Source organism: Cyprinodon tularosa, unplaced genomic scaffold (genome assembly GCF_016077235.1).
Source record: "Cyprinodon tularosa strain WSP-4 unplaced genomic scaffold, ASM1607723v1 ctg5, whole genome shotgun sequence".
Taxonomy (NCBI): Eukaryota; Metazoa; Chordata; class Actinopteri; order Cyprinodontiformes; family Cyprinodontidae; genus Cyprinodon; species Cyprinodon tularosa.
The window spans coordinates 1,815,156-1,842,355 of NW_024039229.1; the positions used below are offsets into that span (position 1 = coordinate 1,815,156).

At 38.7% G+C, this 27,200-nt stretch overlaps 1 protein-coding gene and 1 pseudogene across 3 annotated transcripts; both read left to right on the plus strand.

The window, feature by feature from the left end:
• Positions 1-7,366: 7,366 nt before the first annotated feature.
• Positions 7,367-12,644, plus strand: LOC119795101 (annotated as a pseudogene).
• Positions 12,645-14,705: 2,061 nt separating this feature from the next.
• On the plus strand, positions 14,706-24,662 carry LOC119795007 (major histocompatibility complex class I-related gene protein-like). 3 transcript variants are annotated; one of them, XM_038302804.1, is made up of 7 exons: positions 14,706-14,801; positions 17,009-17,130; positions 19,762-20,025; positions 21,347-21,616; positions 21,961-22,263; positions 22,429-22,533; positions 24,592-24,662. In XM_038302804.1, the coding sequence occupies exons 2-7, from the start codon at positions 17,052-17,054 to the stop codon at positions 24,597-24,599; spliced, it is 1,029 nt and encodes a 342-aa protein (XP_038158732.1). In that variant the 5' UTR covers positions 14,706-14,801; positions 17,009-17,051; the 3' UTR covers positions 24,600-24,662. The 3 variants fall into 3 exon arrangements, with proteins under 3 accessions (XP_038158732.1, XP_038158730.1, XP_038158733.1); XM_038302802.1 differs by having other exon boundaries at positions 21,961-22,258; positions 22,424-22,533; XM_038302805.1 differs by having other exon boundaries at positions 21,347-21,433; positions 21,961-22,258; positions 22,424-22,533.
• The last annotated feature ends 2,538 nt before the right edge of the window (positions 24,663-27,200 follow it).

Below are 27,200 nucleotides of genomic sequence, written 5' to 3' on the forward strand. Positions count from 1 at the left end.
CCCCCCCGGGACCGGGGCCCACCCATCCCGCGCCGGCCACCCAACCAGAACCGCCCCCCCCCCCCGAAAAAAAAAAAAAAAAAAAAAAAAAAAAAAAAAACCTTCAACCAGGCACTTCATGCCCCTCCATCCAACCTTCTTTGGGGAGAGCAGACTATTTTAAATAGTGAAGAATTATAAGACTGGTTAATGTTTTTCACATTTTTGTGAACATGTTTAATCATTGCTTTTATTTATCAGTGCCTTAGTGTATTGTGTATCAAATTATTTTTGTCTTTAGAACCAGACAAAATATGCAGGAAAACATATTCAGACCTTTTTGATGAACAAATAAAATGTATTCGGTTCTTCAGTATTGCCCAATAAAGTTTATCTTGTGACATTGCATGTTTCTTTTATTTCAGTTAACAGTTAAATAATGTTCAAAGTTCTGCAGGAAATAAAAGCAAAAGTATCAAGAAGGAAAACTGGTTAAAGTTTAACCATGAGTTCAAACAGTGCTACTGTATATGGATTAAGTTTTTTTTTTGTTTTGTTTTTTCAAGTTTGTACAAATACAAATAGTGTAGAAGGAGGAGTCAAAAATCTTTTTTTTATGTGTTTGTAAATGATTACTGTGAGAAAGTCACAACCAGCCTTTTACGTCATTTGACCTCATGTTTTTCTTTGTTTACACAGCAATGGTTTTAAAAGGATATTTTAAAGCTTAAACTAAGAGACCTGTTGTATGAAAAATGAAGCACATTATGCTCTGCAGAAGCATGGGGCCTATGTGTGGTGCAGCACTATCAGAGAGCTACTGTTGGGTCAGCTTTATGCAATATGATATTACATCATATTTTTGGACAACAAAAAACATTGTTTTATGCTGATATTAACCTTAAGCATTGATTTAGGTAGATGCAACCAAGCCATTAAGCCACCATCCATCCCTCCCTCGCTTATTCCATCAGGTTTGGATAAGGCCAGGGCTGCATGGTGCTGCAAATGCAGCACCATGCAGCCCTTCATTCTCTTCCTCTGCTATTAATTTATTCAGTTGTACACCAGGGGGAAGCCTAGGACAGGCAGGATAGCTGATGTCACATGTTTGCAACTAACATCTTATGGAAATTTTGTCATTATCATTTCCTAGACATGTCCCAGGATTAAAGACTATACTCAACATATGAAGATACTTTGTCAAAAATAAATAAAACACCTGTGTAGATTCCACCTCAGGGAACTGATTTTGTTTTTAATTTTTTTGATAAAAAACTACTACTGTAAGCTGATAATTTTGAATAAGAAAAAACACATCAGTTTTTTGTAAATCAGATATAAATGAATTTTCTGTTGCAAACTGTAGGATATTGAAGCAAAATTTCCAAGCATATTTTTGTGACTTGGTTTTTAAGTCTGCACCTTCTATGTAGTCTTTATTAATAATTAAACACAGGTTGATATCTCAGCTTAGGTAACAAGAATGAAGCAATATTTTTGTCCTTCTGATGCTCAACGTTGCAGAGGTGAAAAGGTTTGATTCCATTGGTCTATGGGCTACAAAACCAGTATGTTTCATTCTCCTCTGATGTATCTCAAAACCTTTTTAAACATACTTTTTTCAAACCTCTTCTTAAATAACATGATCGGGACTTATCTTAAAAACAGACCCATACAGTATAAAACTTAGATTCCTGTCCAGAGTTTCAAAGAAGGTTGTCCCTGAACAATTAACATCCTTTTTAGAGAACTGATGATTTTTTTTTATGCGTTTTAGTCTGTTTTCTGCAAGCATAACTTTACAGAAACTGCTCAGAGTTTCTAGTGACATTTTATTATAGACATTCTAGTGTCTGTGGACTGACAGCATCAAACTTATGAACTCTATTTCAGCATATAATCATGGAAAAATAGATGTGTATTTAACAAATTGATACACACCGTTCTAAATTAGGCCTACATAAAAAGCCAGTTGAAAGATATATACATTTCTTGTTCTTACAACGAAAAGTGAAAGCACTCCATCTGATCATTACTCCAAACGTATTTCTTATAACTGTGGTTAACAATTTAGAATTGATACCTACATTAACCTACAATGTTAAAACTTTCTGGTTGAAACATTGCATTTTATATTCTGACCCTTAAAACTTTTAGCACATACCCCATTCATTTCTAGAGGCTCATTTTCTGTCCTTCAGATCAGAAAATGTTTTGTGCAAATCCAACCACAATGCTTACAATCACAGCCCTGCTAAAAACATTTAGTGGCTTCTGGCTGATGTTGCTTTAAAAATGGGTTAGGAAGGAGCAGTAGTGGCAGAGGTAGACTTACTGTTAGGAGGGACGCCAAGCCTATCTCAAGTGGTTCACAGACTGAGAACAAATTTATTTCTCAAACAATCATTTGCAGGTAGAGTGTATAGATATAGCACAAAGGATATAATATGTATCAAAGTAAGTTGAAATTGATAAATAATGAAAAACATTTAATGAACAAATCTAAAACATGATTAGGTTAAAAAAAAACAATAACTTAGCAGCTGCTAATGATAGGATAAAAGAAACATTGAGGCTAAGCGTTTAAAAGTGAAAGAGTCTTAATGTTACTCTGAGTGTTATGATTAAAAAGTGATGAAGCAAATTACTCTTGGTTTAAAAATATTTATTTACACAAACATATATAATATGTATGATTAAAGTATTGTTTAAATGCTCTAAGTCATGCTTTTTTACATCTTCCAAAGTCAACTATGCAAAATATTGCCTTTGGTGTTGGGAGCTGGAGAAATCCCATCTTTCTCCAGCAGAGTCCGCCGTGGATCCTCTGAGGGAGCCTCCTGCACAGCTGCAGCTCGTCAAGATCATCAGAGGATCCACTATATAAGCTGTCTTCAGACCTTGCCTCAACGCCGCAGTGTTGTTCCAGTTGGTCAGCGCTAAAGCCTAGATCTTTGAGTATCTCCATGACTTTGAATCCAGGTTGGATTCTAACCACTATCTCTGTGTTTCCAGGAAACCCGTGTCTCATCCGTGAAAGCTCAGGAAGAGCTAACCTGCCGAGCCGACCCTCTGAGCCAAACCCTGAAGATTCTCTGAGAACCTCCAAGCAGCTCTGGACCAGAGCTGGGAAACCAAAGCTAAGGTCTGTTCAAGCTAGACGTGAGACGCTGAAGCAGCAAACGGACTCTGCTGATAAACACCTCTCCAGAACCAACAGTGACTCTCCCCAAAGAGAACCTCAAGAACCCTCAAGGTACAATCAGAGCTCACTTGGTAATCAAATCCAGTCAGCAGTCCTTAACCGCTCGGTCTCTCACGCAGACTCCGGTGAAACCAGAACCCAGGCCCGAACCTGTCTTCAGTACATTCTGTGTGTTGTGCATAATAAACGTGTTAAACTTTCATCCTTGTGTCCGTCAAGTGGTGTTCTGCATAATTGGGTCTCCATTTGAGAACCCATCATGACAGAACACTGCGGCCAAACTCAAGGCCCAGCAGTTCACCAACTCCGTCGATTAGAGGAACAGGCTGCCCAAATCCATGGACATGGCCTGGCTCTACGTGAGTTAAACACCCACATTGAAAGACAGAATCAAGCAATCCAAGGTTTTGTAAATTACTTCAACAGCGCTAATGCTGCGTCTGTTCAGCAACCATTTCCGGGTCCAGTCCCTCCCCCGAGGTCACAACCTGTGACGTCATCAGAGTTCCGTCCTAGTCTTCCTGAGAAATTCTCCGGTAACATGAAAGATTGCAAAGGATTTTTATTCCAGTGTCGGTTGATATTTCAGAACTCTCCTGGTAGCTTTTCCACAGATCACAAGAAGATAACGTTCATTCTTTCTCAGTTAACAGGAAGAGCCTTGGAATGGGCTCAGGCAAGATTTGCCACGGACGACAGTTTAAATTGCCATTTTTCTGACTTCATTGCTGAATTTACCCAGGTTTTCAACCAGGAAACTGACCAAACTATTGATTCCAGAGCTCTTTTCAGCCTTAAACAAGGAAATTCATCGGTGGCAGATTTTTCAATAAACTTCCGGGTTAAGGCGGCAGCTTCCGGATGGAACCAAAGCGCCTTGAAGGGAGCCTTCTTCATGGCATTAAACGAACAGATTAAAGATGAACTAGCAACCCTCGACGAACCAGCTTCCCTCGAAGATTTAATTCGCCTTTCCATTAGGCTTGATAATAGGATTCGAACCAGAAACAGTTCTAAGAAGCTGAGCAATTTCTCTCCTGCCTCTCTTAATGTGACTGTTTGTTCTCCCTCTACAGAGCAGATGCCCACTCAGAGGTCTAAGTCCCAATCTCTACCATTGCCCGTTCAAGCCTCTCATTCGGGGGAAAGGGATTTTGAACCTATGCAGGTGGGACACACTAGGCTCACTCCAGAGGAGAGTGTTGGGTTTTTAATCCAGAGAAATGTGAGTTTAAAAGATTAAAAGGAAATGATCAACACAGAGACAGGGTTTTGTGACGTCAGTGTGTGCCGGGTGGAGAGAAAATGCTGGCTTGGAAAGCCATCACCTTCTCCCACAGATCCCTTCATGGCAAAGCCTTTTATTAACAGTTTACAACATCAAACAGGCGGGCCTAAAACAGCAGACCCAATAATGATTGTCTGAGAGGATGCAGGTAACAAGATGGTGTGAATTGACCAACTGGCTGGATGGAAGTCACACATCCGTGTGATTCTGCCTCATGACCTACAGGAGGTCATAAAAGTTTATGACCCTTCTGGTTGAAACACAGGATAGTTATCACTCTAACATTTCCCTCCTCTTATACATAAAAACATCAGCATCTTTCAATTCATATTTTATTCATAGGAGTAGGAATATGAGTACAAACATAACAGTCTGTTTTGTTCAAATCTTCAGCAACATGTTTTGCATGTTGCCACCACATCTTGGCACTGTAGGATGACTTGCTGTGGATCCATCAAAAATCATCCTGCTCTTCCTTTGTTTCAGACAGTCACTTTGAGTTCCTAGGAACACCAGTCCAACAGTCATCACCGGGCAGCATAACCACTTTGGTTTTTCAGATCTTTGCCAGTCCGTCCAAGGAAACACCCACTAACCGGACTCTAAAAGACTGGGTTAGGTTGTTTTTTTCACCAGCGTTGAGACGAGTGGTCCTAAAAAAACCAAACCCCTTTGAAGCTGGACTTCACCACAGATCTATACCTTAGTCGTGGGGTCCCTGTGAAAGTAACTGGGCTTTTTTGCTGTGAAAAGTTTTTAATCAGTTTACAATGACTCTGGTGGATCCAAGTGTCTCTCTCCTGGGTTTTCACGGCAGTGGGGGTTGTTAGTTGCACTATGTAGGGTCCTTCCCACCTCGGAGCTTTCCAAGTTTTCCTTTTGATGATTTTAATCAGCACTTGGTCTCCAGGCTCCAGGCCTTCCTGTGGGGAAACAAAAGGAGCACTAGGCAGATTACATGTTTTCCGAACAGTTTTGTCGCTGAAAAGCTTCAGCATCCACTTAGTTAGCGGGTCAATGTCATCTTGTTCGTTTTCTGCCCATGGCTTTCCTGTTTCTGCCATGAATTTTCTCAATCTATTTTTAACATCCTCGAACCATTTAACTGGGTTCTGTCTGGCTGGAGGTAAACCTCGACAGGCAGTCCGCATCTCTGCATCTGTCCATGGCCCACACACAAGAACAGTGGGTCCACAATCCAGTGGGTCACCATCTTGGGGTCCCGTGTGTTGACCACAATGAGGGTTGGCCACCTCCAACACCGGAAAAGCACATGCTCCCTCCCCAGGATCTTGGTCCTGTTCTTGTTTTTTTAATTCAGCCAATCTTGGATGAATAGGGGCAGATGGGCCCCTTCCACAAGCCTCCACTTGATAATCATCCCTGTAACACTTCGAATCAAGCTTCACATCCCCCCCTGATTTTCTTAATTCATGCTCACAAGGGTCAGCGGCACTGAGTTCCATACCATCCACAGAGGACGACACGGACAGGGGGCCTGCTCCTGCTCCTCCAATATCACCACACGATGGTGGGGCTACTGGAGGAGGAACAGTGGCATGGCTGTGTTCATATTCACCGTGATGGGGTTTATCTCCACCTTCCTGCGCAGCTGATGCCACTGCTTGAACCCCATCACCCTCTTGAATTTGATTAGGGTCAGGATATTGAGGAAGCATACGGGATACAACAGTTTCTTCATCAGCTTTAACTTTTACAGCAGCAATTGTAGCTGTCTTTCTATCCTTCTTCTGTTGTATTTGGCTTTCCCTATTTTTTGCTTGCATAATCCACTTATTTAACTCTTCTAATTCTTTTCTGTATTTAGCTTGTTTTCTTTTTGATTTATACACCAACTTCATCTCCACCTTCTGCTGAATCTTTGTCAGCGGCTCAACTCTCAACTTTCCATCCCAGCCCTCCTTCTCAATCCACTTTCTGGCAAACTCTGGGTCACCACCACAACATGCCACCATCCATCTAACATCATCTGGCATTTCCTTCTTACTACTGCCTTGTCCCATTTTTAAAGAATTTAGTCCAGTACACAGTGGTTCGATTGTTTCCTCACACACTTTCACACAGTCACACACACCTAAGGCCTAATATTTTTTATTTTTTAACCAACATAGAGTCCCAGACTCGAATGCACAGAATACCGATCCCAGATCTATCACAACAAACCCTGTTTGTCAAATATTCTAGTGACTACAACTAGTTATAGCTTTCACACAGAGGGTCCCAGACCTAAACGCATAGAATACCGATCCCAGATCTCCCACAACAAACCCTGTTTGTCAAATATTCTAGCGACTACAACTAGTTATAGCTTTCACACAGAGGGTCCCTGACCCAAAATGCATAGAATACCGATCCCAGATCTCCCACAACAAACCCTGTTTGTCAAATATTCTAGCGACTACAACTAGTTATAGCTTTCACATGGTCCCAGACCAGCTTTTAATAAAAAACCTTAGGCGTACCGTTTCTGTGCAGATCAGTCCTCAGCTTGAGTCGTCACCAGGATGTCCAGGGCAGGGCTGGACCAACCTATTGGCTCCGTCCGGCAAAGGGTGGACGGCTGTTGACAGTTTCTTGGCCTTGGTCCCGCACGGTCCTGGACAATTGGATCTTGACTCCCGGAGTTTCAGCACCAAAAATGTTGGGTTTTTAATCCAGAGAAATGTGAGTTTAAAAGATTAAAAGGAAAATGATCAACACAGAGACCAGGTTTTGTGACGTCAGCGTGTGCCGGGTGGAGAGAAGAATGCTGGCTGGAAAACCAGCACCTTCTCACACCGATCCCTTCATGGCAAAGCCTTTTATTAACAGTTTACAACATCAAACAGGCGGGCCTAAAACAGAAGACCCAATAATGATTGTCTGAGAGGATGCAGGTAACAAGATGGTGTGAATTGACCAACTGGCTGGATGGAAGTCACACATCCGTGTGATTCTGCCTCATGACCTACAGGAGGTCATAAAAGTTTATGACCCTTCTGGTTGAAACACAGGATAGTTATCACTCTAACAGGAGGCATGCACTAGCAGAAGATTGCAAAAGTTTTCTTCAGCTGTATTTAAGATACAGCAGAAGTTCTTTGCAAAAAGCAGGTATAACAATAGATAATGTTTTTGTTTAACCCCGAAACCAACTTCTTTGTCTCTTGAATATGTCATAGTATGTCAGGGCAAGACCCATGTTTAAACCCCACTTCCTGTCAGGAAACTTTAAATTTAAAGACCACTAATGCAAACATTTTTTTTTAGGTCCTAATGTTAGAATTAAGCATATAAAAACTGCAGGGTTCGTACGGGTGCTGGAAATCCTTGAAAATGCTTGAATTTAGACGTTGTGTTATCAAGGTTTGAAAAGTGCTTATATTTTGGATGAAATGCTTGAAAATGCTTGAAATTGTAACTATTTCTTTCGCAACAAATACCAATCTAACTGAATCGTGTGTTTATTAAATGGAGAAATAAGATGGAGAGCCCGAAAATGAAACCTGCTCGCTTATGTGTGACTGCGATCTGCCAGTCTATTTCCATGTGGGACTCCGCCCCCATAAAACCACCCCTGCACCATGCCGGGAGGTATTCGTTTCAATGAACGTTGTCTGGAAGATGAAAAATACAAATTATGGATTAAACGGGGACAAACCCCACGAGTTGCCTCTTGTAAATGGGCGAGTCTGCGCTCTCGAGTCACATGAAGGGTAAGTCATAGTGACTAATAGTACGGTGTGATAATGTAATGTAAGTATTGCAGTGTTTCCTGCAGTACTATCTTGGCCAAACTCACACTACCGCCTGGCCAATGTTCCAAAAAAAAAACAAAGTTTTAATTCATTGCCAGACCTTAAAACATTGATAACTCTACGGCTGATAATACTGAATGGCGACACTCTGGTTGGTTATATTACTACGCCATGGCAGAGGAGTAATTTTCTTTGATCATCCGAGGAGACGTGTGTGTGTGTGTGGGGGGGGGGGGGGGGGACGTGTCCGTCGTCTTCATCATCAGTGAACTATATGTGGACTTGAAAGTGCTTGAAAAGTGCTGGATTTTGAGTTTGGAAAAGGTGTACGAACCCTGAAACTGGTTAACTGCATGTTAAAACACCAGAGTCGACGTTAATGCATTTATTGTACATCCCACCCTGAGAGTTTTGACCTTTACTCATTATGACTAAATCTAACCCTTCATTAACTGTCTAATAATATTTTTTTGTCTTTTCAGAGGTTTATTTGATACGTTTATTAAGTTTTAAAAAAAACAGACTTAACATTTCCTAAAAATTGTTGTTTTTTCGTTTTGTTTTCTTAATTTCTGTCCGTTCATTAAAAACTGTCCCCACTGCAGCTGTTATAATCATAACCTTTTTAACTTATGAAATCTAATATTTTATAGCGACTATGTTATCAAATAACTCAAACATCTTTAAATTGTTAGACGTGTACTATTCCGTGTAGAATTTAAGGAATCTCTCTAACCTCAGATGTTTTTTTTAACCAAACATTTCCTTTGACTTGTGTCTGTAGTTTATCCCTCAGTGTCTCTCCTGCAGAAGAATCCAACCTCGGTGGTTACATGACATGCCACTGGTTTCTATCCTGAAAGAGCCTCAGTGTTCTGGAGAAAAGATGGGCAGGAGCTCCATGAAGGTGTGGAGAGAGGAGAGATCCTCCCCAACACAGATGGGACCTTCCAGATGACAGTGGATCTCAATATTGCATCAATCAAGGATGAAGACTGGAAAAGATATGACTGCCTATTTCAGTTCTCCAGTAAATAAGATAACGTCACAACCAGACTGGATGGAGCCATTATCAAGACAAATCAAGGTATTTTTAACAAGAAATGCATAGCTTTATGATTATACTGCTTGTCAGCTGTAAGCAACTCGTAGTTAACCGGTGGTTGTTTCTGCCTACTTCCATCATCTAATACTAATTTAAAGAGTGTTTCTAATGGCTGATGATTTACTAATAAAATAACTTCAATTTTTCGGAGACATATTTTGTTGTGATTCCAGGTTCGTCATTTGGAAAATACTTGTTTATCACAGCTGGTGTTTTTCTTTTGCTTTTAATCATCGTCAGTGCAACTCTGTTGGTATGGAGGATAAGGAACAGACATGGTGAGTAAATTTATTTTTAGCTAAGGCAAGTTTATCTTTATATTCAATGATTTATTGAACAGAAATATTGTAAAGTTGATTCCTAAAGATATGGGGAGCCGTTGGAAAGACTGTGGACCTGGAAGAATGTTCTCAACTGTCTTAGTTTTAGTGAAGACATGGGCAGCAGTATTCTGGATTCACTTTAGCTGATTTTTTATTTTTTTGGTGGGGGGGTGGGGATTATTTGTTTTTCAAGTTCTTGCTGAGACTTTGCTGCTCTCTTATGAGCCTCTGAAGGTATGCTATACCCAGATAAGTGGAACAAGTGACTTCCATTGTTAGGAAGGTAATTGCTGATACAGTATTTTGTCAGAAATCTCATTGATGAACAGGAGGTTTGAGAGAAGCCTTTAGTTCTGCAGTAGCAGCTTGTCCATGTCCCTAACAGCAGTTTGATAATTGTTTTTTCAGGATGTGTTAATAATTTGAGTTAAATTAGACGTCATGACATGCCAAAGTAGCCTCACTCTAACGTGTTTGTTGTGTAATGTTTAAAATTGGCAGTAGGTCTACCACAATATGACATTGTCATTTATTGACTTGTCATTTATTGACATGCAGGGTATATGAGAGTTTGTGACAGGAACCTGCAAAAATTATCTATGAACTGAAGGCTTATAAACTAACTGCAACCCATCCCTCACCCTAACCCCTACACCTTTACAAACACTAGTTTATATGTTACCATACACTCCTAAAGCTACCAGCAATAACTTTATAGACAACAATTTTTGTTGCAGGTCACGTGCTTAATGTGAAACAATTACTGCAAACTGAGGTGCATGCTGCATGGGGGGTAAACCTATCCTTTCAGTATCTGATATGAAGGGGCTTATGATCAAGGCTATGCCTTTTTACAAGTTGAGTAAGAGAATGTGTTGCACAGAAAGAGCTGTTCTAAAGAAAGCTGTGGGTAAAAAAATCAAAGCAATAGGAGGAAGATTTTATTTGGGCTATAATGCATCATAGGTTGTTGTAGTTTATTTGGTGAAATTGGGAAACAATAAAAATCAGCTTCAGTTGTAGACAACTTTGGTACTGGACATTTTTCAGAAAGCCCCTCTAATCTTTAGGGTATCTTTATAGCATGATAAACCAGACTAAATGTGGAATTAAATGTGTAATTTAGTAATGAGCGCAACTAACTGTAAGCGTGACAGAAAGCTTGTGAGGGAGTGGGTAAGCTGGTGAGTGCTGTGGGTAAAGCGGCGAAAAAAATGAATAAGCAAAGGGCCTCTTCCTGCTCACGTTTCAACGAAAACCCCAAGTCTAATCTTTCCTAAACTGATTCCGAAGCTGAGTCAAAGGAGAACTATTCATTCATTGTTGCTATCCTTCTTGTTGTGCTTTCTTCAGCATTGCGCAGCTTTGTCGTCCCGCCCTCAAAACCCCGCCCTCTTTGCATCCAGAAATTCAAAGCACATCTCTGCGTTGTGATTGGCCTGCCAGTTTTAGGGCCTGGGGCATTGATTGAGGCTAGACCAAACTCGCAGGCAAAAATTATTTTGTCCGCTGGCATGTAGGGCTAGTTTACTAGGCTTGTGTCTTTAGGCTTTCAACGTAGCAAACATTGAAGACCATGGTAGAGTGGAGATCAGATGCTACAGTCATACAGGGGTTAATTAACCTGTCAACTGTGGTAAATAAGGTATGTTAATAATCCCCAGAGAAGAACAATTTTCTTGCACTTTTTTATTTGTGAGTTTTATCTGTTGAGTCTCCCTCTTATATCTGCCTGTCTCTCTGTCCCCCCTCTGCCCACACACACACACAAGTTTGTATTTCTATCCATACATTGACTTACATTCAGTTTAGTTACTGCATTCACACCAAACCCTGACTTTTACCTTAACAATTATCAGTATATTCCTACCCCTAACCTTAGCCTAAAGTTAATTCACATCATACCCTAAACTGACTCTCCATGGTTAAAAATGGGGGTTCACACCATTAGGACCAGCCTTTGGTCCCCAAAATACCCGTTGGTCCTCAGAAGGTTAGTAACACACACTGCCACCATACCAGTAGTTGTATTGTGAAGGTTTGTGGCAGTGTTGCTGATCCTGGTCTTGAGTTACATGTTGTAATAAATAGAGCTCTGAATTATCCTCTTACTTTTTCCAGCACAATTTCTGTGGCTAATTCTTCAATCTCTCTACTTTTTTTCAGGCTTATGATATAAAGGACACCAGGATGACTAGGGTTGTAACTAAACTTAACGACGTCCCCGATTTCCAGGGATAGTCCCCGTTTTGGACCACCTGTCCCCAGCTAAAGCTGCCCCCGATTTTACCGTTTTATGAATGAGGGGGGTAATTTTGTGTGTAGTCTGTTATTATGGTAGAAAGAGAATGTGAGCATGCTTCACACAGAAACAGATGGTAGCTAGCTGATAAGCAGCTGTTAACGTATATATTAGGAGCAGAGCGTACCACTTTACTTTATATCTTCAGATAGTTATTGTAAGTAGAGTTGTACGTTGTTTTGCTGTTTTATGGTTTTGCTATATGAACATAGACTTCCAGGCTTAGTTCTACTTTTCTACCACTCAGTTTAGATATAGTAAAATTCCTCTTTATAAAAATAAAGTAAAAAGTAAAAGGAAAACTGAATGAGACAAGATCTGCATGATATGAAAATGATAGAGGAAGAGATAACTGCCTGTTTGATGTTCATTTGTTATGATGTTTTCACTTGTAGCTCCAAATATTGTGGTGATTAGCCTTTTTAGCATTTAATCAGGTTAAATAATAATAATAATCACCATCATCACAACAATCATAATATGTATGATGAGATTATATGTGTTGGGAATGAATTTTGATTGTATTATGTCCCTGTTTTAGATAAGATTGAGATTGAGAGGAGAGGAGAGGAAGAATATTATAGGACTGATAGAAGATTGAAAAAGAGAAGGGAAAATGGGGACAATCATGGAAAGATTAGTTGAAAGGAAGGAAGAAAAATCTACTTAGAAGTGTCATAGGTTTGGTTTTATTTTTCTCTCTGAGTTTTCATTGTTTTATTTCCATTTTGTGTTATTCTTGTTATTTTTTATTGTATCTTAATTCTTAGGTATTTCTTGTTTGCCCTCTGTTGCCGGCTTGTGTCAGTCTCCTTTCCCATAGATTCCTCTATCCACACCTGCTCCCGATCTTCTGATTAGCCTGGTCTTAATTTTCTGTTTCCCATTTATACACCTCCTGCTCAGTCACTTTTTGCTGGTTCGTCGTCATCATTTCTTTGTCCCTTATGAGTTTTCCCCAATATCTCCCGGATTTAGGTTTTTCTGCATTTTGTTAGGTTGGACTTTGCTTCTGTTGCCATTTTTTGTATTAAAATTGCAAGAAACCACCTTCAGCTTCAGTCTCTGCATTTGGGTCCTCCTCTCAAACCTCCACTTAACCCGACAAGAAGAATGAAACAGAGAGCCGGCAAAAAACACCTAGAAAGAAAAGAAGATGGAGAGGGAAGAAGATAGAGAAGACTAAATTACCAGATGGCACCAATAAACACTGTTGATAGATTGATCTTAGGAAATAGTAGTGGCAAATTCCTGGATTTTACAATTGATTTTTGTTGTTTCAGTATTAATAAATATTTAAGAATGAGTGAAAACATCACTGTCCCTGTTTCCTATTTTAATTTTTATAACATATATGTATTTTTATCTACATTTGGATTTCAGAAATCTGGTCACCGTATTCTTACCACATCACATAGGCGACATATTCTTCAACCACTGACTTTAGGATCTTTGTTTAAAAGGATGAATAAATAAATTAACATTTTATATTGTTTGCTGTCCCCACAAAACTTAGAATTTGTTTCTTTATTGGTGCCTACTACATTGTCTACTACATAATCTGAATCAGTCTCAAGTCTCAATAGATGGAGGGGAACAACATAGAAATGGACATGAAGGCCTTCCACTTGGAGTTTGCTGCTCCATCAGTCTAAAGTCATTCAATAAGTGTTTCCTCATCAGACACTTTTTTTTTTATTACAATTATAGTATATGACTTTTTTCGTACAAGCAGTGGATAAGCCTGAACAAGCAGATCCTCATCATAACTACCATGACCACAGCTGAATCTGAGAGGTGCTTCTCAACACTGAAGAGGATAAAGACCCTCCTCGGAAAAACAATGTCACAGGATTGTCTCAATGCCCTGGCCATGCTCTCTATGGAGAAGAAACTAACCCCAAAACCATCCCTGACTTCCACCATAGACTCGTTTAGAAATTTGCTTCTCTTAATGATAGAAGTGCAAAATGTATGTACAAAAAGTTAATATGTACATCATATTATGTTTTTGTTTTTTTTAAGAGTTTTTATAATGTTTTTTGTTGTTGGCATTTGTATAAATATACTGGTGTGATACATTAGTATTCGTTTATTTTGAATTTATAGCCCCTGCCACTGATCGCTTAAACAACTGTTAACTGCCTTTTACCAAAGCATTTTTACAGTTATTCAAAGGCAATGTAAAAATCTAAAACAGTTATATAGACAGTTATTTTAATTTGACTAAATATTATTACAAGTTGATTTTAACAGTTGTCTTAGCCTTATTAAATATCTAAAATCCTAAAGAAATGTGTCATTGAGATTCTTTATTTGGTGTTTTTGAAATGAGTAGACATTATTTTATATCACTGAAAAATGAAATTTAACCAAAGCAGTTGGCAAGATGTTCTGTTTTAGAAATGTACCGACATTTGTCTTATAAGTTAAAAGGCATTCTGCCAGTCAGACTTTTATAGATGATTGCCAGTTATAGCTCTAAATGCATTGCATCTGATTAACTAAGACAGACGTGGTTTTAGCTCGACTATATTTTGTGATTTAAATATGTAAAAGCTGTGACCACAGCTTATTGTCAAATCTAGCTCAATCTCATTAACCATGTTTATGTTTTCTACTGGACAAGATGTCAACATGACTTCATTTCTTAGCCTCACCTCCCTACGTATGTAGTGGGATTTAAAACTGTTCTTTTATTGCTTAAATGACTATAATGGTTTACATATTTTTAAAGGAGAACTTTGACCTGATGCAGTTATGGTTCTTTGAAAATAATGTCTTTCATTTTCAGCCACAATCAAGTATTTCAACTTTAAAGTCAACGTCACCCAACAGGTGAGTGTGAACTTAAAACAATCAAGATTTTCTAAACGTGTTTTAGTTAAAGAACGTCATTCGTTTTAAAACCCATTGCTGAAACGATTAATTTCCTCTACTGTTATGTTTGAGTTCAAGATGAAAAAGAACAAATAAAGGGATGAAAAGTGTATGATGTACAATTTACTATAATCTGTTTTTTTTTTTTTTTTTTTTTTTTTTACAAAAGGTAAATGTTTACTTGAGTAGGTTGTGATTTAAGTATTTTGCTTTGCTACATTTAACATTTCTCCAGAAGCACATTGGAAATTTTCAATGTCTCCCATTAAAAACACACGATGCCTTCCAAAGCTGTATATAATAGGTAAGGTGGTTTAAAGGATGTGTTGTAAATTTGCTCAATATACATGAACAATTTATCTTTGATTAATTGACATGTTACATTTTTGTGCTGTACGTTTATATTTGTTTTTAAGAAAAGACACATAATAGTTAAAAGATCGTCTCCTCTTTCTCGTAATAAAAAGGACTTGCAGCACTTTCTTTTGCTCATTAAATGTAACTAAGTTACTTATTTAAAGTTAATATTTAACAATGTTCTGTCCTTTTTTCTTGTATTTGTGCAGAGGAGTCAAAAGTATTATTGTTTCTTACTCAAGTAACATAAAAGTAATGCAGGGAACTTTTTAAGGACTTTAAACCCTATACTTTTTACTGCACTACCCTACTAAAGGAGTTTTTTTTTACAATTCTGGATAACTTCCTCATACTTAATTTTCTTAGTTTTATTGCTAAAGGTAACAGTGTCAAATTTAACTTTGACTCATTTTAATGATTTAATTTGGTGCATGGTGAACAACAAGTTGGTTTAGCACCAAATCCAAGCACAAAGAAATAATTTGTCTGGATGGAACAAATTATTTAAATGGTTTAAAAAATGTCTAAATACCAACAAGCCATAATGTGAATGAGCTTCAATAAAACAAAAATAACAAGTCTTATTGTGAAATGTAAGGTGTAATAATTAAATCCCCCCCCAAAAAAAATTTAAGGAGTAGAAGTAAAAGGTTGTCTAAGAAAAAAATTACTCCAGTAACGTATAGCTAGCCAAAGTTTCTGCTTAAGCACAGTAAAGAAGTGTCAAAAGCAAACACCACTGCATTTGAGTAACAGTTTATTGGTATTTCAGTAAAACTCAAATACCTACAAACTGATTTAATCAGGTAATTCAGGTATCATGGGTTTAGTGTGTGTTGACTAAAATTTTGTATGAAGTTGGTGGCCTCATATGGTTTCTGTACAAGCAGAGCAGGGGTCTGGTTCTCATTGATGGCATTAGGCTGGATATGTTTGCTGTGCATATTGGACTCGGACTTGGCTTCCCTCAGTCATCAGTGTTGTTGATGTTCTTTATGGACAGGATTTCTAGGTGCAGCCAATGGTGGGCAGGCGTCTGGTTTGGAGAATGTTGGATTTCCTCTCTGTATTTGTAGAAGATGCGGTGAAGCGCTGCTGACTCCCTCTTGCCAAGGGCTACAGCATGGACTAGGGTACTCCACATCCAAGTGTGAAGCAGGTCTTTTAGTTGTTGGTAATGCTGCATCAGTCTGTTGTAGCAAACAGATCACTGATCTAAAAGGCATTGCTCCCAATATAATGGTAGTTCTACGTTCCTACACTCATCTATGGTTAATTTCAAAAGAATAAGATTCTGGGTTAAAGCGGCAAAAATGAGCTGCCTTTGCACAGTTGGAACTCCATGGGGTTCCACTAGAAGAGCTGGAGAAGGTGTCTGGGGAATGGGAAGTCTGGGCATCTCTGCTGTGACAGCTGACCCTTTGACCCAGTGATTTCTTTTAGGCCACATATAAAAAGAGGCCTCTGACTGAAAAGTAAATGGTATGGGGAATTAAAAAAAAAAAAAAAAAAACACAAATACTAAACGTTTGTATTAGAAATTCAAATGTAGTTGCATCATCTTTAAAGTTCTTATCTATTTTTTTATTATTATTATTATGAGAAAGTAGCTGAGCGCAAGGATTTTGATAGTTGGTATGGAACCACAAATATCAAATACTGGTATGAAATGCCCTCCAAGAAGTCAATGATTTGGGTATGTCAGTACAAAACTTCAAAAATCGAAATGTCTAAAACTGCAAAGGCGCAAATTAACAGTAACCCTGCTAAGGTCAGGAAGCTTATGTTGCCTCTGTCTTTGTTTTCAGTATCTGAAGATTTTCTGCTTTCCATATCCATAACACAAGAGAGATGTCACAATCTAGGCTACCTAAAAACAGGATGAAGATTTTTTTAAAGTTTCTTCTCATATGTCATTTTGCTTCTCCAGGTAAGGTGAAATGTGTTTGTGTTATTTTTCCTTCTGCCAACACATTTGCTCCAGAGTCTGCTGATTTCTAATTAAACACTATAGGGAATTCTGTATACTATAAAAATCACATTTGTGGTGCTCCAGACTATTCTAGCTGCAGACATTTGCAGCTAGAATAGTCATTTACCACATTAGCAATGTATAGAGTGTGTTTCTTTAAAGTTAAGTATAGTTTAAAGTTATCTTCATTTAAAAGTACTGTGTTTTCCTTCAAAAATAAGGACATTTCAATGTGACCCCAAACGTTTGAACGGTAGTGTATGTTTTTAGAAAAACAGAAGATCCATTGTTTGTTGGCAGCAGTGTGGCTGAGCAGTCAGCATGGAATTGATATGATTTTGATTTGATCTTTACCACTACAGTGGCTTGTTAAATTCAGAGGGATATATATTTTCTACATTTGGGTCAAACTGAAGAGGGTTTGTATTCACACTTTTCCGGAACCAAAACAGAATCCATTTGGTAGTTCTCTGTGTTGTGTTTTTGTCTGGATGAGAGGCCACAACTTTAAAGCGCACCAAATGTGGCAGGTGTGAATAAATCCTAAGAGTCTATAATGGACTTGGGATACATATTTGTGAGAAAGAAGCGATATTTGTTTTTAGTCAGTGGTGGACTTTTTAGTGCCCAGGGGAAAAAAACAGAGCTGATAACATTTTTATAAGACTGTACTATGAAAAAGAAACACGGGCAGACTTACCAGATAGCAACTGCTTGGGGCATCCAGCCAGCAAGGGATCCATCAAGTGAGAGGCCCTGCTGGTTGCCCACCCCTCTAATTGCACCGCTGTAATATTTAAGCATGTTTTAAATGAACTTTTATGAAATAACATCACAGCAATAACAAAAAGTCGTGACTGAATACAACATTAACTTCGAATCCCAGTTTCCATTTACCAAAAGGGACTGATCCTTCTCGTCATGTAAAACATAGAGATGCAGTATGCCGCTAAAATGAAGAGAGCAGGAGAGAGCAGGAGAGTTTCGAAAGAATAAAGATGTAGTAAAGCTCTAAAAGGATAGCTGAGATAAGGAAAAAAGGGAGAAAAGATTATATTTATGATTGTAAATTAAAACTATTTACATATCTAGTATCACCCAGTATAATGTGATGTACTGCACTTAGCATCATCACCTTTATATATATATATATATAATAAAGTGGCTGGTAAGTATATATATATATATATACTTACCAGCCACTTTATTAGGTACCCCATGCTAGTAACGGGTTGGATCCCCTTTTGCCTTCAGAACTGCCTCAATTCTTCGTGGCATAGATTCAACAAGGTGCTGGAAGCATTCCTCAGGGAGTTTGGTCCATATTGACATGATGGCATCACACAGTTGCCGCAGATTTGTCGGCTGCACATCCATGATGCGAATCTCCGGTTCCACCACATCTCAAAGATGCTCTATTGGATTGAGATCTGGTGACTGTGGAGGCCATTTGAGTACAGTGAACTCATTGTCATGTTCAAGAAACCAGTCTGAGATGATTCCAGCTTTATGACATGGCGCATTATCCTGCTGAAAGTAGCCATCAGAAGTTGGGTACATTGTGGTCATAAAGGGATGGACATGGTCAGCAACAATACTCAGGTAGGCTGTGGCATTGCAACAATGCTCAATTGGTACCAAGGGGCCCAAAGAGTGCCAAGAAAATATTCCCCACACCATGACACCACCACCACTAGCCTGAACCGTTGATACAAGGCAGGTGGGATCCATGCTTTCATGTTGTAGACGCCAAATTCTGACCCTACCATCCGAATGTCGCAGCAGAAATCGAGACTCATCAGACCAGGCAACGTTTTTCCAATCTTCTATTGTCCAATTTCGATGAGCTTGTGCAAATTGTAGCCTCAGTTTCCTGTTCTTAGCTGAAAGGAGTGGCACCCGGTGTGGTCTTCTGCTGCTGTAGCCCATCTGCCTCAAAGTTCGACGTACTGTGCGTTCAGAGATGCTCTTCTGCCCACCTTGGTTGTAACGGGTGGTTATTTGAGTCACTGTTGCCCTTCTATAAGCTAGAACCAGTCTGGCCATTCTCCTCTGACCTCTGGCATCAACAAGGCATTTCCGCCCACAGAACTGCCGCTCACTGGATGTTTTTTCTTTTTCGGACCATTCTCTGTAAACCCTAGAGATGGTTGTGCGTGAAAATCCCAGTAGATCAGCAGTTTCTGAAATACTCAGACCAGCCCTTCTGGCACCAACAATCATGCCACGTTCAAAGTCACTCAAATCACCTTTCTTCCCCATACTGATGCTCGGTTTGAACTGCAGGAGATTGTCTTGACCATGTCTACATGCCTAAATGCACTGAGTTGCAGCCATGTGATTGGCTGCTTAGAAATTAAGTGTTAACGAGCAGTTGGACAGGTGTCCCTAATAAAGTGGCCGGTGAGTGTGTATATATATATATATATATATATATATATATATATATATATATATATATATATATATATATATATATATATATACTGTTTAAATATTTGAGCCCCATGGTTGCAGCATAGTCATTTGGAAACAGAATATAAGAGAAAGCTATATAACTGATATAACTGATATCATCTCTTCCCACAGAACCACATTCCCTGGTGTATGTTCTTTGTGGTATCTCAGGAAGCTCCAAACTCCCTGAATTTTTTGCCTATACAATAGTTGATGGAGTTCACATTGGTTCTTGTGAGAACAGTACAGACATAAAACCAGGAACACCTTGGATAAACAAACTATTCGAGGGTGAACCCCAGCATCTACAGTGGTTGAAAAATAAATGCCACAACAACTGGTTGATCTTCCAAGCAGCCATTACAACTCTAAAACAACGCTTTAACCAGTCGGAGGGTGAGTACCATGTTTCTGAAGAGTCTAAAATAGGAAGCATAAGTAGATCTGTCATGAGTGATCTTTTTAAATCCTTAATACATGACCATCCCCATGCATACATACCATGGAAGTTTTGTTTCAGGTGTTTACGGATACACACTAATACAAAATACTTAGCTGCCGCTACATATACAGATACAGATATATACCACCCTATTTTTTAATCACCATAGATTTGCTTTCCGCAGACATGGTTATCTAAGGGATACCTGCTGCTCTGTAAGCTTTTTTGATGTTTACTTTGGTTTTATGTCATCTTATTTTTGCTGTTGTTATTTTCTCTGTTTTCTTTCCCTCTCATCTCAAACAGGTGTGGAAGCAGACTTCTAGAAATTTCTGTTTTTCTTATGTGTCTATTTTTGCTGCTTTGGTTTCTTTTTTTTCATAATTTCATCTTTTTCCTTTCTATCTCTTTCTCTCTCCACTTAGTTCTTATCCTCTTTTTCTCATCTCCCTTTCCATCTCTGTTATTTGTTCTCTACATCATCTTTAATAAAGTTTCAAATTGTGAAATGGATTATTAGACTTTTAGCCTTTTTCTTGATTAAATGAATGTAACACTGTTCCATTCTTTATGCTGAGATGTAGGAAGAGGACGGAAGTGTGAAAAGAAGCAGTATTCTTCTGTAGTTTAGATAAGGGAGAAATGTATATAAACATGTCCTTATCATTCTCACGTCCTGTTTCTTGATGAACGGAGAACAGTTGTCTGAAATGTTTATCTGATTGAAATGATGTCCCTGATGAACTAAAGTGTTTGTCTTAGGAAGATTCATTATTCGTGTGTGTGGAGACTCCTTATAAGCAGGGGTGGGAAGCTATCCCGCCAGAGCCACACTTACAGTTTAGCAGTTTGTGTCATTCTTCTCTGCAGTGTAAAATGAAACCTTTTCCTTCTTGCGTATTGCCTCTCAGCGCTCATTTTTAATTCATAATATATATGTAAGTACCAAGCGCAATCTTATGGCAACATTCATAATGGTCTGCTTGTGAAAGCAAAGCAGTTGGTCTATCATCTAGTTCCAGGACATCAATTCCCAGAGCTATAATGGCAAAACAGGACAAAAACAAAAGAAAATCTGTCATGAGTCCTTAAACATGTTAAGCTTCTGTTCTCATCAAAATACACTTTCTCACAATTGCGAATAATTGATGAATTTAGAATTTCTGTTTTATATCATGTATATATGTATATGTAGGAATTTCCTTGAGATATATATATACATATATATACACATATATATATCTCACACATATTTCCTTAATGTATTCTTCTCAGGTATCCATATTTATCAAAGAATGAATGGATGTTTTTGGGATGATGAAACCGAAGACTTTGATGCTTTTAACCAGTATGGTTATGATGGTGAAGATCTCATGCGTTTTGATCTGAATACTTTGACATGGGTCACCCCAAGACATCAGACTGTCATCACCAAACACAACTGGGACACTGATAGTCTGTTTTGGAAGTATGCACTGACAGAAGAATGCAAACGTTTCCTTCAGCTTTATTTGAATTATGGGAGAAATACATTGCAGAAAACAGGTACAGAAATAGCTCGCAATTCTGCTGCTTTGGACAAAAATCTTTGTGTCCCTAACACGTGATGGTCCCCACTTTAAGAATTGAAAGTCAAATTTCAACAGACTAAACATATTGTTTAGATTTTTTGATTAAATGTATTTAGAAAGCCTTTATTTCTATTTTATTAACAACTGCTTGTACATAAGCTGTTACAGTGATAACTTGTTTAATACATAACCCATACAAAAAAAAATCATATTTCTACTGGTTAATGCTATAAATGAAATATAAATCTTACAGCATATTATAAAATACCTGCCATTAATTAGATTTTCAACAAATATTTCTTTGGATTGTGTGTTCAGTTCATCCTTCAGTGTCCCTCCTCCAGAAGATTTCCTCCCCAGTGGTCACCTGCCACGCTACTGGTTTCTTTCCTGAAAGAGCCATGTTGTACTGGCGGAAAAATGGAGAGGAGATCCATGAAGGAGTGGAGAACGGAGAGATCCTCCTCAATAATGATGGGACCTTTCAGATAAGTGTGGACCTCAGCGTTTCGTCAATCAATGATCAAGACTGGAACCAATATGATTGCCTTTTTCAGTTCTCTGGTTTAGAGGATAAAATCACCACCAGACTCGACAGGGCCATGATCAAGACAAATCCAGATTTGATTAAAAGAAGAAAACGCAGATTTGCTTATTTGATTTTACATTGGTTGTTTGTTCTGACTAGCAGCACTGTTTTTAATCATTTAAGAAGGATATCTAATTATAGATTACTCACAACACAAACCTTCCTTTCTTTGAAGAGATATTTTATTGTTGTTTCAGGATCTTCAGTTGAAAAACACTTTGTTTTTACTGCTGGAGTTCTGCTGCTTTTAACAGGCCTTGTCAGTGCAGCTGTTGTGGTCTGGAGAAGAAGGAATAGAAATGGTGAGGAAATCTTTTTTTTTTTTTTTATAACTAAAAATCTCAAAGATTAAACCATGTAGGACTGTTCTTGAAATTGATAATAATGATCATTTAAAAAATCTTTATTGAGTTTGAAGTGATATTTACATTGAAAATAAAAATTTGTTCCCTAAATCAACCTTAACAGTTTTCACCTAATGCTGCTTTGTATACTTTTCCTGTGACTAAAATTTATGGTGGCTGACAGGTGCAAATGCACAGTAAACAAAGAAACAAACAGCAAAAGCATATATGATGCAAAGCCCAAAACATGCAAACACACAAAAAAATGTATCTGAAAAACTGCTACTATAAATGCTGCAATCACTAAAAATATAAGTAAAAACATCCATTTGGGTCTCTATTACTTCTAGAAACACTACAAGAGCTAAGAAAATTATGCAAAACCAAACATCCATTTTTTTCCTGGAAATAAGTGGCAATCAACTGCAAAAACCTTCCAAATATGACATCAGAAATGCTCACGCACCGCCCCTGACCTAGCATTCACAGCTGAGCCAAACCAAAAACTAAGCAGCAGCCAAGCACAACCCCTCACATATCACACCATGCAAATAAAAACTGTTACATACTATTAAAGAAAGACATAACGCATTGCTAATTGTTTCTGGAATAAACACATACACAACTTAACATTGTCACTGATACAATTCAGTTAAACAACCATTCACACTCACACTTAAGGAGAATTTAGAGACCCCAATTAACCTAACAGTCATGTTTTTCGACTGTGAGAGGAAGCTGGAGTTCCCAGAAAGAACCCAAGCATGCTCAGGAAGCACATTCAAACTCCATGCAGAAAGAATCAAACCCAAAACATTTTTGCTGAAAGATAGCAGTGCTACTAACTTCGAATCCCAGTGTTTCTTTTATTTGTGTTTTCTCTGAGTAAACTCCTCCTAGGGCTTTTAAGCTCCAGCCTTAAAAAAACAATTAAGCACTACAGACTAAATGTATCAGGGGTCAGAAGTTATCAAAAGCTATTTGCTGCATTAAAGCATGTGGTAGTGCTCAAGCCATATAAAAGTGCACCACCTTCTACGCTCAAGTTGTACCTTTATCAAACATTTTGTGTCCTGTCTCTGTCCAGTAAGTGACATATGCACATCCTCAAACACTGACCTTACCCATTCCATTCATTTTTCTTAGGAAGGTCTGTATAAAGCATGGTCATACTTCTGGCTCTGTTAGACAGGTCAGGGAAACAGATCAGAACAGGAAGGTTCAGAGGTCCAGGAGTCCGTAGCCTGGTCCGGGGTAATCATCAGAACAGAAACAGGCTAATTCAGGATTCCAAGAGTCCACAGACAGTTCAGGCAGACCACTCAGATAAGAAAAGGCACGCTCAGTGGAAAAGAGGCACATCAGGTCAGGAACTGGAAATCAGAAACACTGTGGTATGCTAAACCCCCCCCTCACCACTGGCCAGTGAGAATGGCCATGATAGCTGGATGCAATTACCATAAATAGAGGCAGAAGCAGGTGGATCAGATGAGCAACCGGGCAGAGTTAAACAGGTGAACGGAATGAGCAATTAACTCAGCAATCAATGCCAAGATCATGACACTTGGAGTTATGGTTCAGATAATTTTTCATCTTTTGCTGATGCTCAGCTGACTTAGACAATCATTTTGACTTAACTGCTCCCCTTAAATTTACAAGCAGTCATATCTCCCTGCTGCATCATCACATCTGCTCCAGATTTGGAATGCTTCTAAATGGACTCGTGTTTAATGCATTGCTTATACAGTATGATGACATAATTTAGCCCCACCCACACAGAAAAGAAAGTAAGCACGAGTTTGGTCAAGAAGGTCAGATCTGACCCAGAGTTTGGAGATTTTTATTGGGGCATGGATCAGTCTGATCAAAGGTAAGGTTGAGGCCTCTAAGAGCATACTTCTATGAAGCTCCCACAGTCACTATAAGCTCAGAGGGCCGTCCAATGTTGCTTACTTTACTCGTTTCTCAGAAGAACCTATGCAGCTAATGCTACACTTTTTTCCTTTTGTTTTACAGGCTTGTGATTTGAGGTTAACCTAGTTGAGATCAAGTGCAACAGAACTGACCACCAAGGAGATTGATCCTGCTAAAAAAAAATGGACTATACAGTCTGTTTAAACAAGACATATTTTAATAAAGAAATTAATGAATATGGAAGTGTTTTGGACATTATTTTGAGATCTTTACAAATTCAATGATCACTGGAATGGAAATTAAAATAAAAATAACAAAAAAAGTTCTTTAAAGATTTTTTATTTTATTTTATTTCACTCCTATGATGATCTTAAAATATCATGTTTAGTCTACTTTTTGAGTTTAAATTTTTGTATGGATAATACAGGAGGGTGTTAAATCCTGCTTGGCATTTGCATTTGTGCCTGTCGCACCTCCTCCGGTGCCCATGGGTCAGCTGCAGGGCCGTCAGCCAGGAACCACCATTCACCAACGTTTCGCCCCTTTAATCCTGGAACGTCTCCTGGTGGTGGGGCAGTGACAGGGACGTCTCCCTGTCACCCCCTGCAGCTGAAAGATGTTATTCCCTGCAACTGTTATCTGGGGGTTAGGTGTTATTCCCCCAGATTCTGTCCTTCCTCCGCAGCCAGAGCCAAAAGCTCCCTTTCTCCGCCTCCTCAGCCAGTTCCTTTGTTGCCTTCCTCAGCCTTCCTCCCGTGACTCCCACGTCTTTCAGGAGACGTATGGTCGACAACCCTGTGAAGCCTCGGCATCCGACCTCTACTGGGTAGATGGTAGTCTTCCAGCCCGCCTCCCGGCACTCCGCAGCCAGCTCTGAATACTTGGCCTTTTTTCGCTCAAAGGCAGCTTCGATCCCTTCCTCCATTGGCACAGTGAGCTCAATGAGGGCTACCGCTCTTGCCTTTATGGACCACGCCACAATGTCTGGTCGGAGAGATGTGGTGGTGATTTCTGTGGGAAACTGAAGTATTACCTTGTTTTGATTAAATTCTTGATTATTTTTGCTCTTTGTGTCCTGTCGTATTTTCCCATGTTCATATTTGTGTTTTTTCATGCTCTCTATGTTTTTTCTTTAGTCCTTTTAATCATATTTTTTTAGTTTAGTTTCGTTGTTGCCAAGTGTTTTGGAGGACCAGCTCTATATTATTTAAAAATAAATAAAGAAATAAATGAATGCTCCATAAATAAATCAGCATACAATTAATTGCACCCAAAAATACAATATATAAATAAATGTAGGTATTCCGTAAAAATTCAAAAAAATATCCACTGGACTTGGTTTCCAACATTTGAAGACGTTTCGCCACCTCTCCAGGAAGCTTTCTCAATTCAAATGTCTGGATCCGCTGTTGGATTGCTGTTGTTCAATTGAGAAAGCTTCCTGGAGAGGTGGCGAAACGTCTTCAAATCTTGGAAACCAAGTCCAGTGGATATTTTTTTAAATTTTTACGGAATGACTATGACCTGGATGTCTGGGAACCTTCATCAGCATAAATGTAGGTAGAAATTAAATTATACAGTGAGACATAAATGTATATATCTCTTAATTAGCTTCTTCATGTATTCACGTTTGTATTAAATACCTTATTTATTTATGTGCATGTTATAACATTTTTGTCTGTTTTATTCTTCCTTTGTATTTATTTACCCTTTTTTTTCTTTAAAGCTGTCTATATCTGACAGTCGTTTTTACAATTTTGTCTGCATTTCTGCCTCATTATGCAAATGAGGAAGGACTGTTTCTTAGAGGGTCAAGTTCTGCCCATTGGTTGGTTAGCATTTTACTGCATCGGTCTACATGGCACCGGCCACAGTCACAAAGATAGCTACCTACACTGAAGTTGTCAGTGAGCTGAGGCATTTACCGACTGTTTTTAAAAACAATGCTAACGTTATAAGTATTGACTTTATTATTTTTCATTTGGACGCTCTGACAGAACGTGTCTTTCAGTTAGCGGCACACATGGACAGATTCTGGAGAATCTGGGAAAGTGGCCTATCTTCTTAACTCACAGAGTTCAGAGTATTAAGTTTAAAGTTCTCTTTTCTGTTGCTGTTGTTCAATAAAAGTATGTTTTAAGATCATTCGCGGCTAGAAGATTATACTTTTAAGCGTCACTATATGGCCATTCTACCGTAATGCGTAATTAAAAAAAATATTTCCCAAGTTGAGAGGACCGTGGCACAGAGCGGACCTCTGGGGTAACGGCAGCGAGGTCTATTCCTAGCCAGTCTGCTGCAGCCCTCTCTAGGCATAGCCGTGTGTGAAGGACTGCTGGCTCTGATGGCAAGTTTTTTCTTTTATCTGGCAAAATGTTAATTTTATTTGTGTTTATCTGACAATGTTAATTATTATTCCCCCACTAAATGAAAAGAGTCTGAATTTATTATTATCTAGAGACTATTAATAACAGGAGGAGAAATGCAGCTCCTGACTAGCCAAGCGTGTGATGATGTCACTTTTTGACCCATATTTATGCTGAGTTCTCCTCAAGTCTATAGTTTCCTGTGTTCTTCTCAAGAATATCCTTGGCAAGAACACAAATCCATACTCGCATTCTTATGAATTGATTAACGGCTGGTGACTTGAGACCCGACTTCAGACTCTCCTCTCCTCCTGTAGATACGACCGATGGAGTAAAATGCTAATC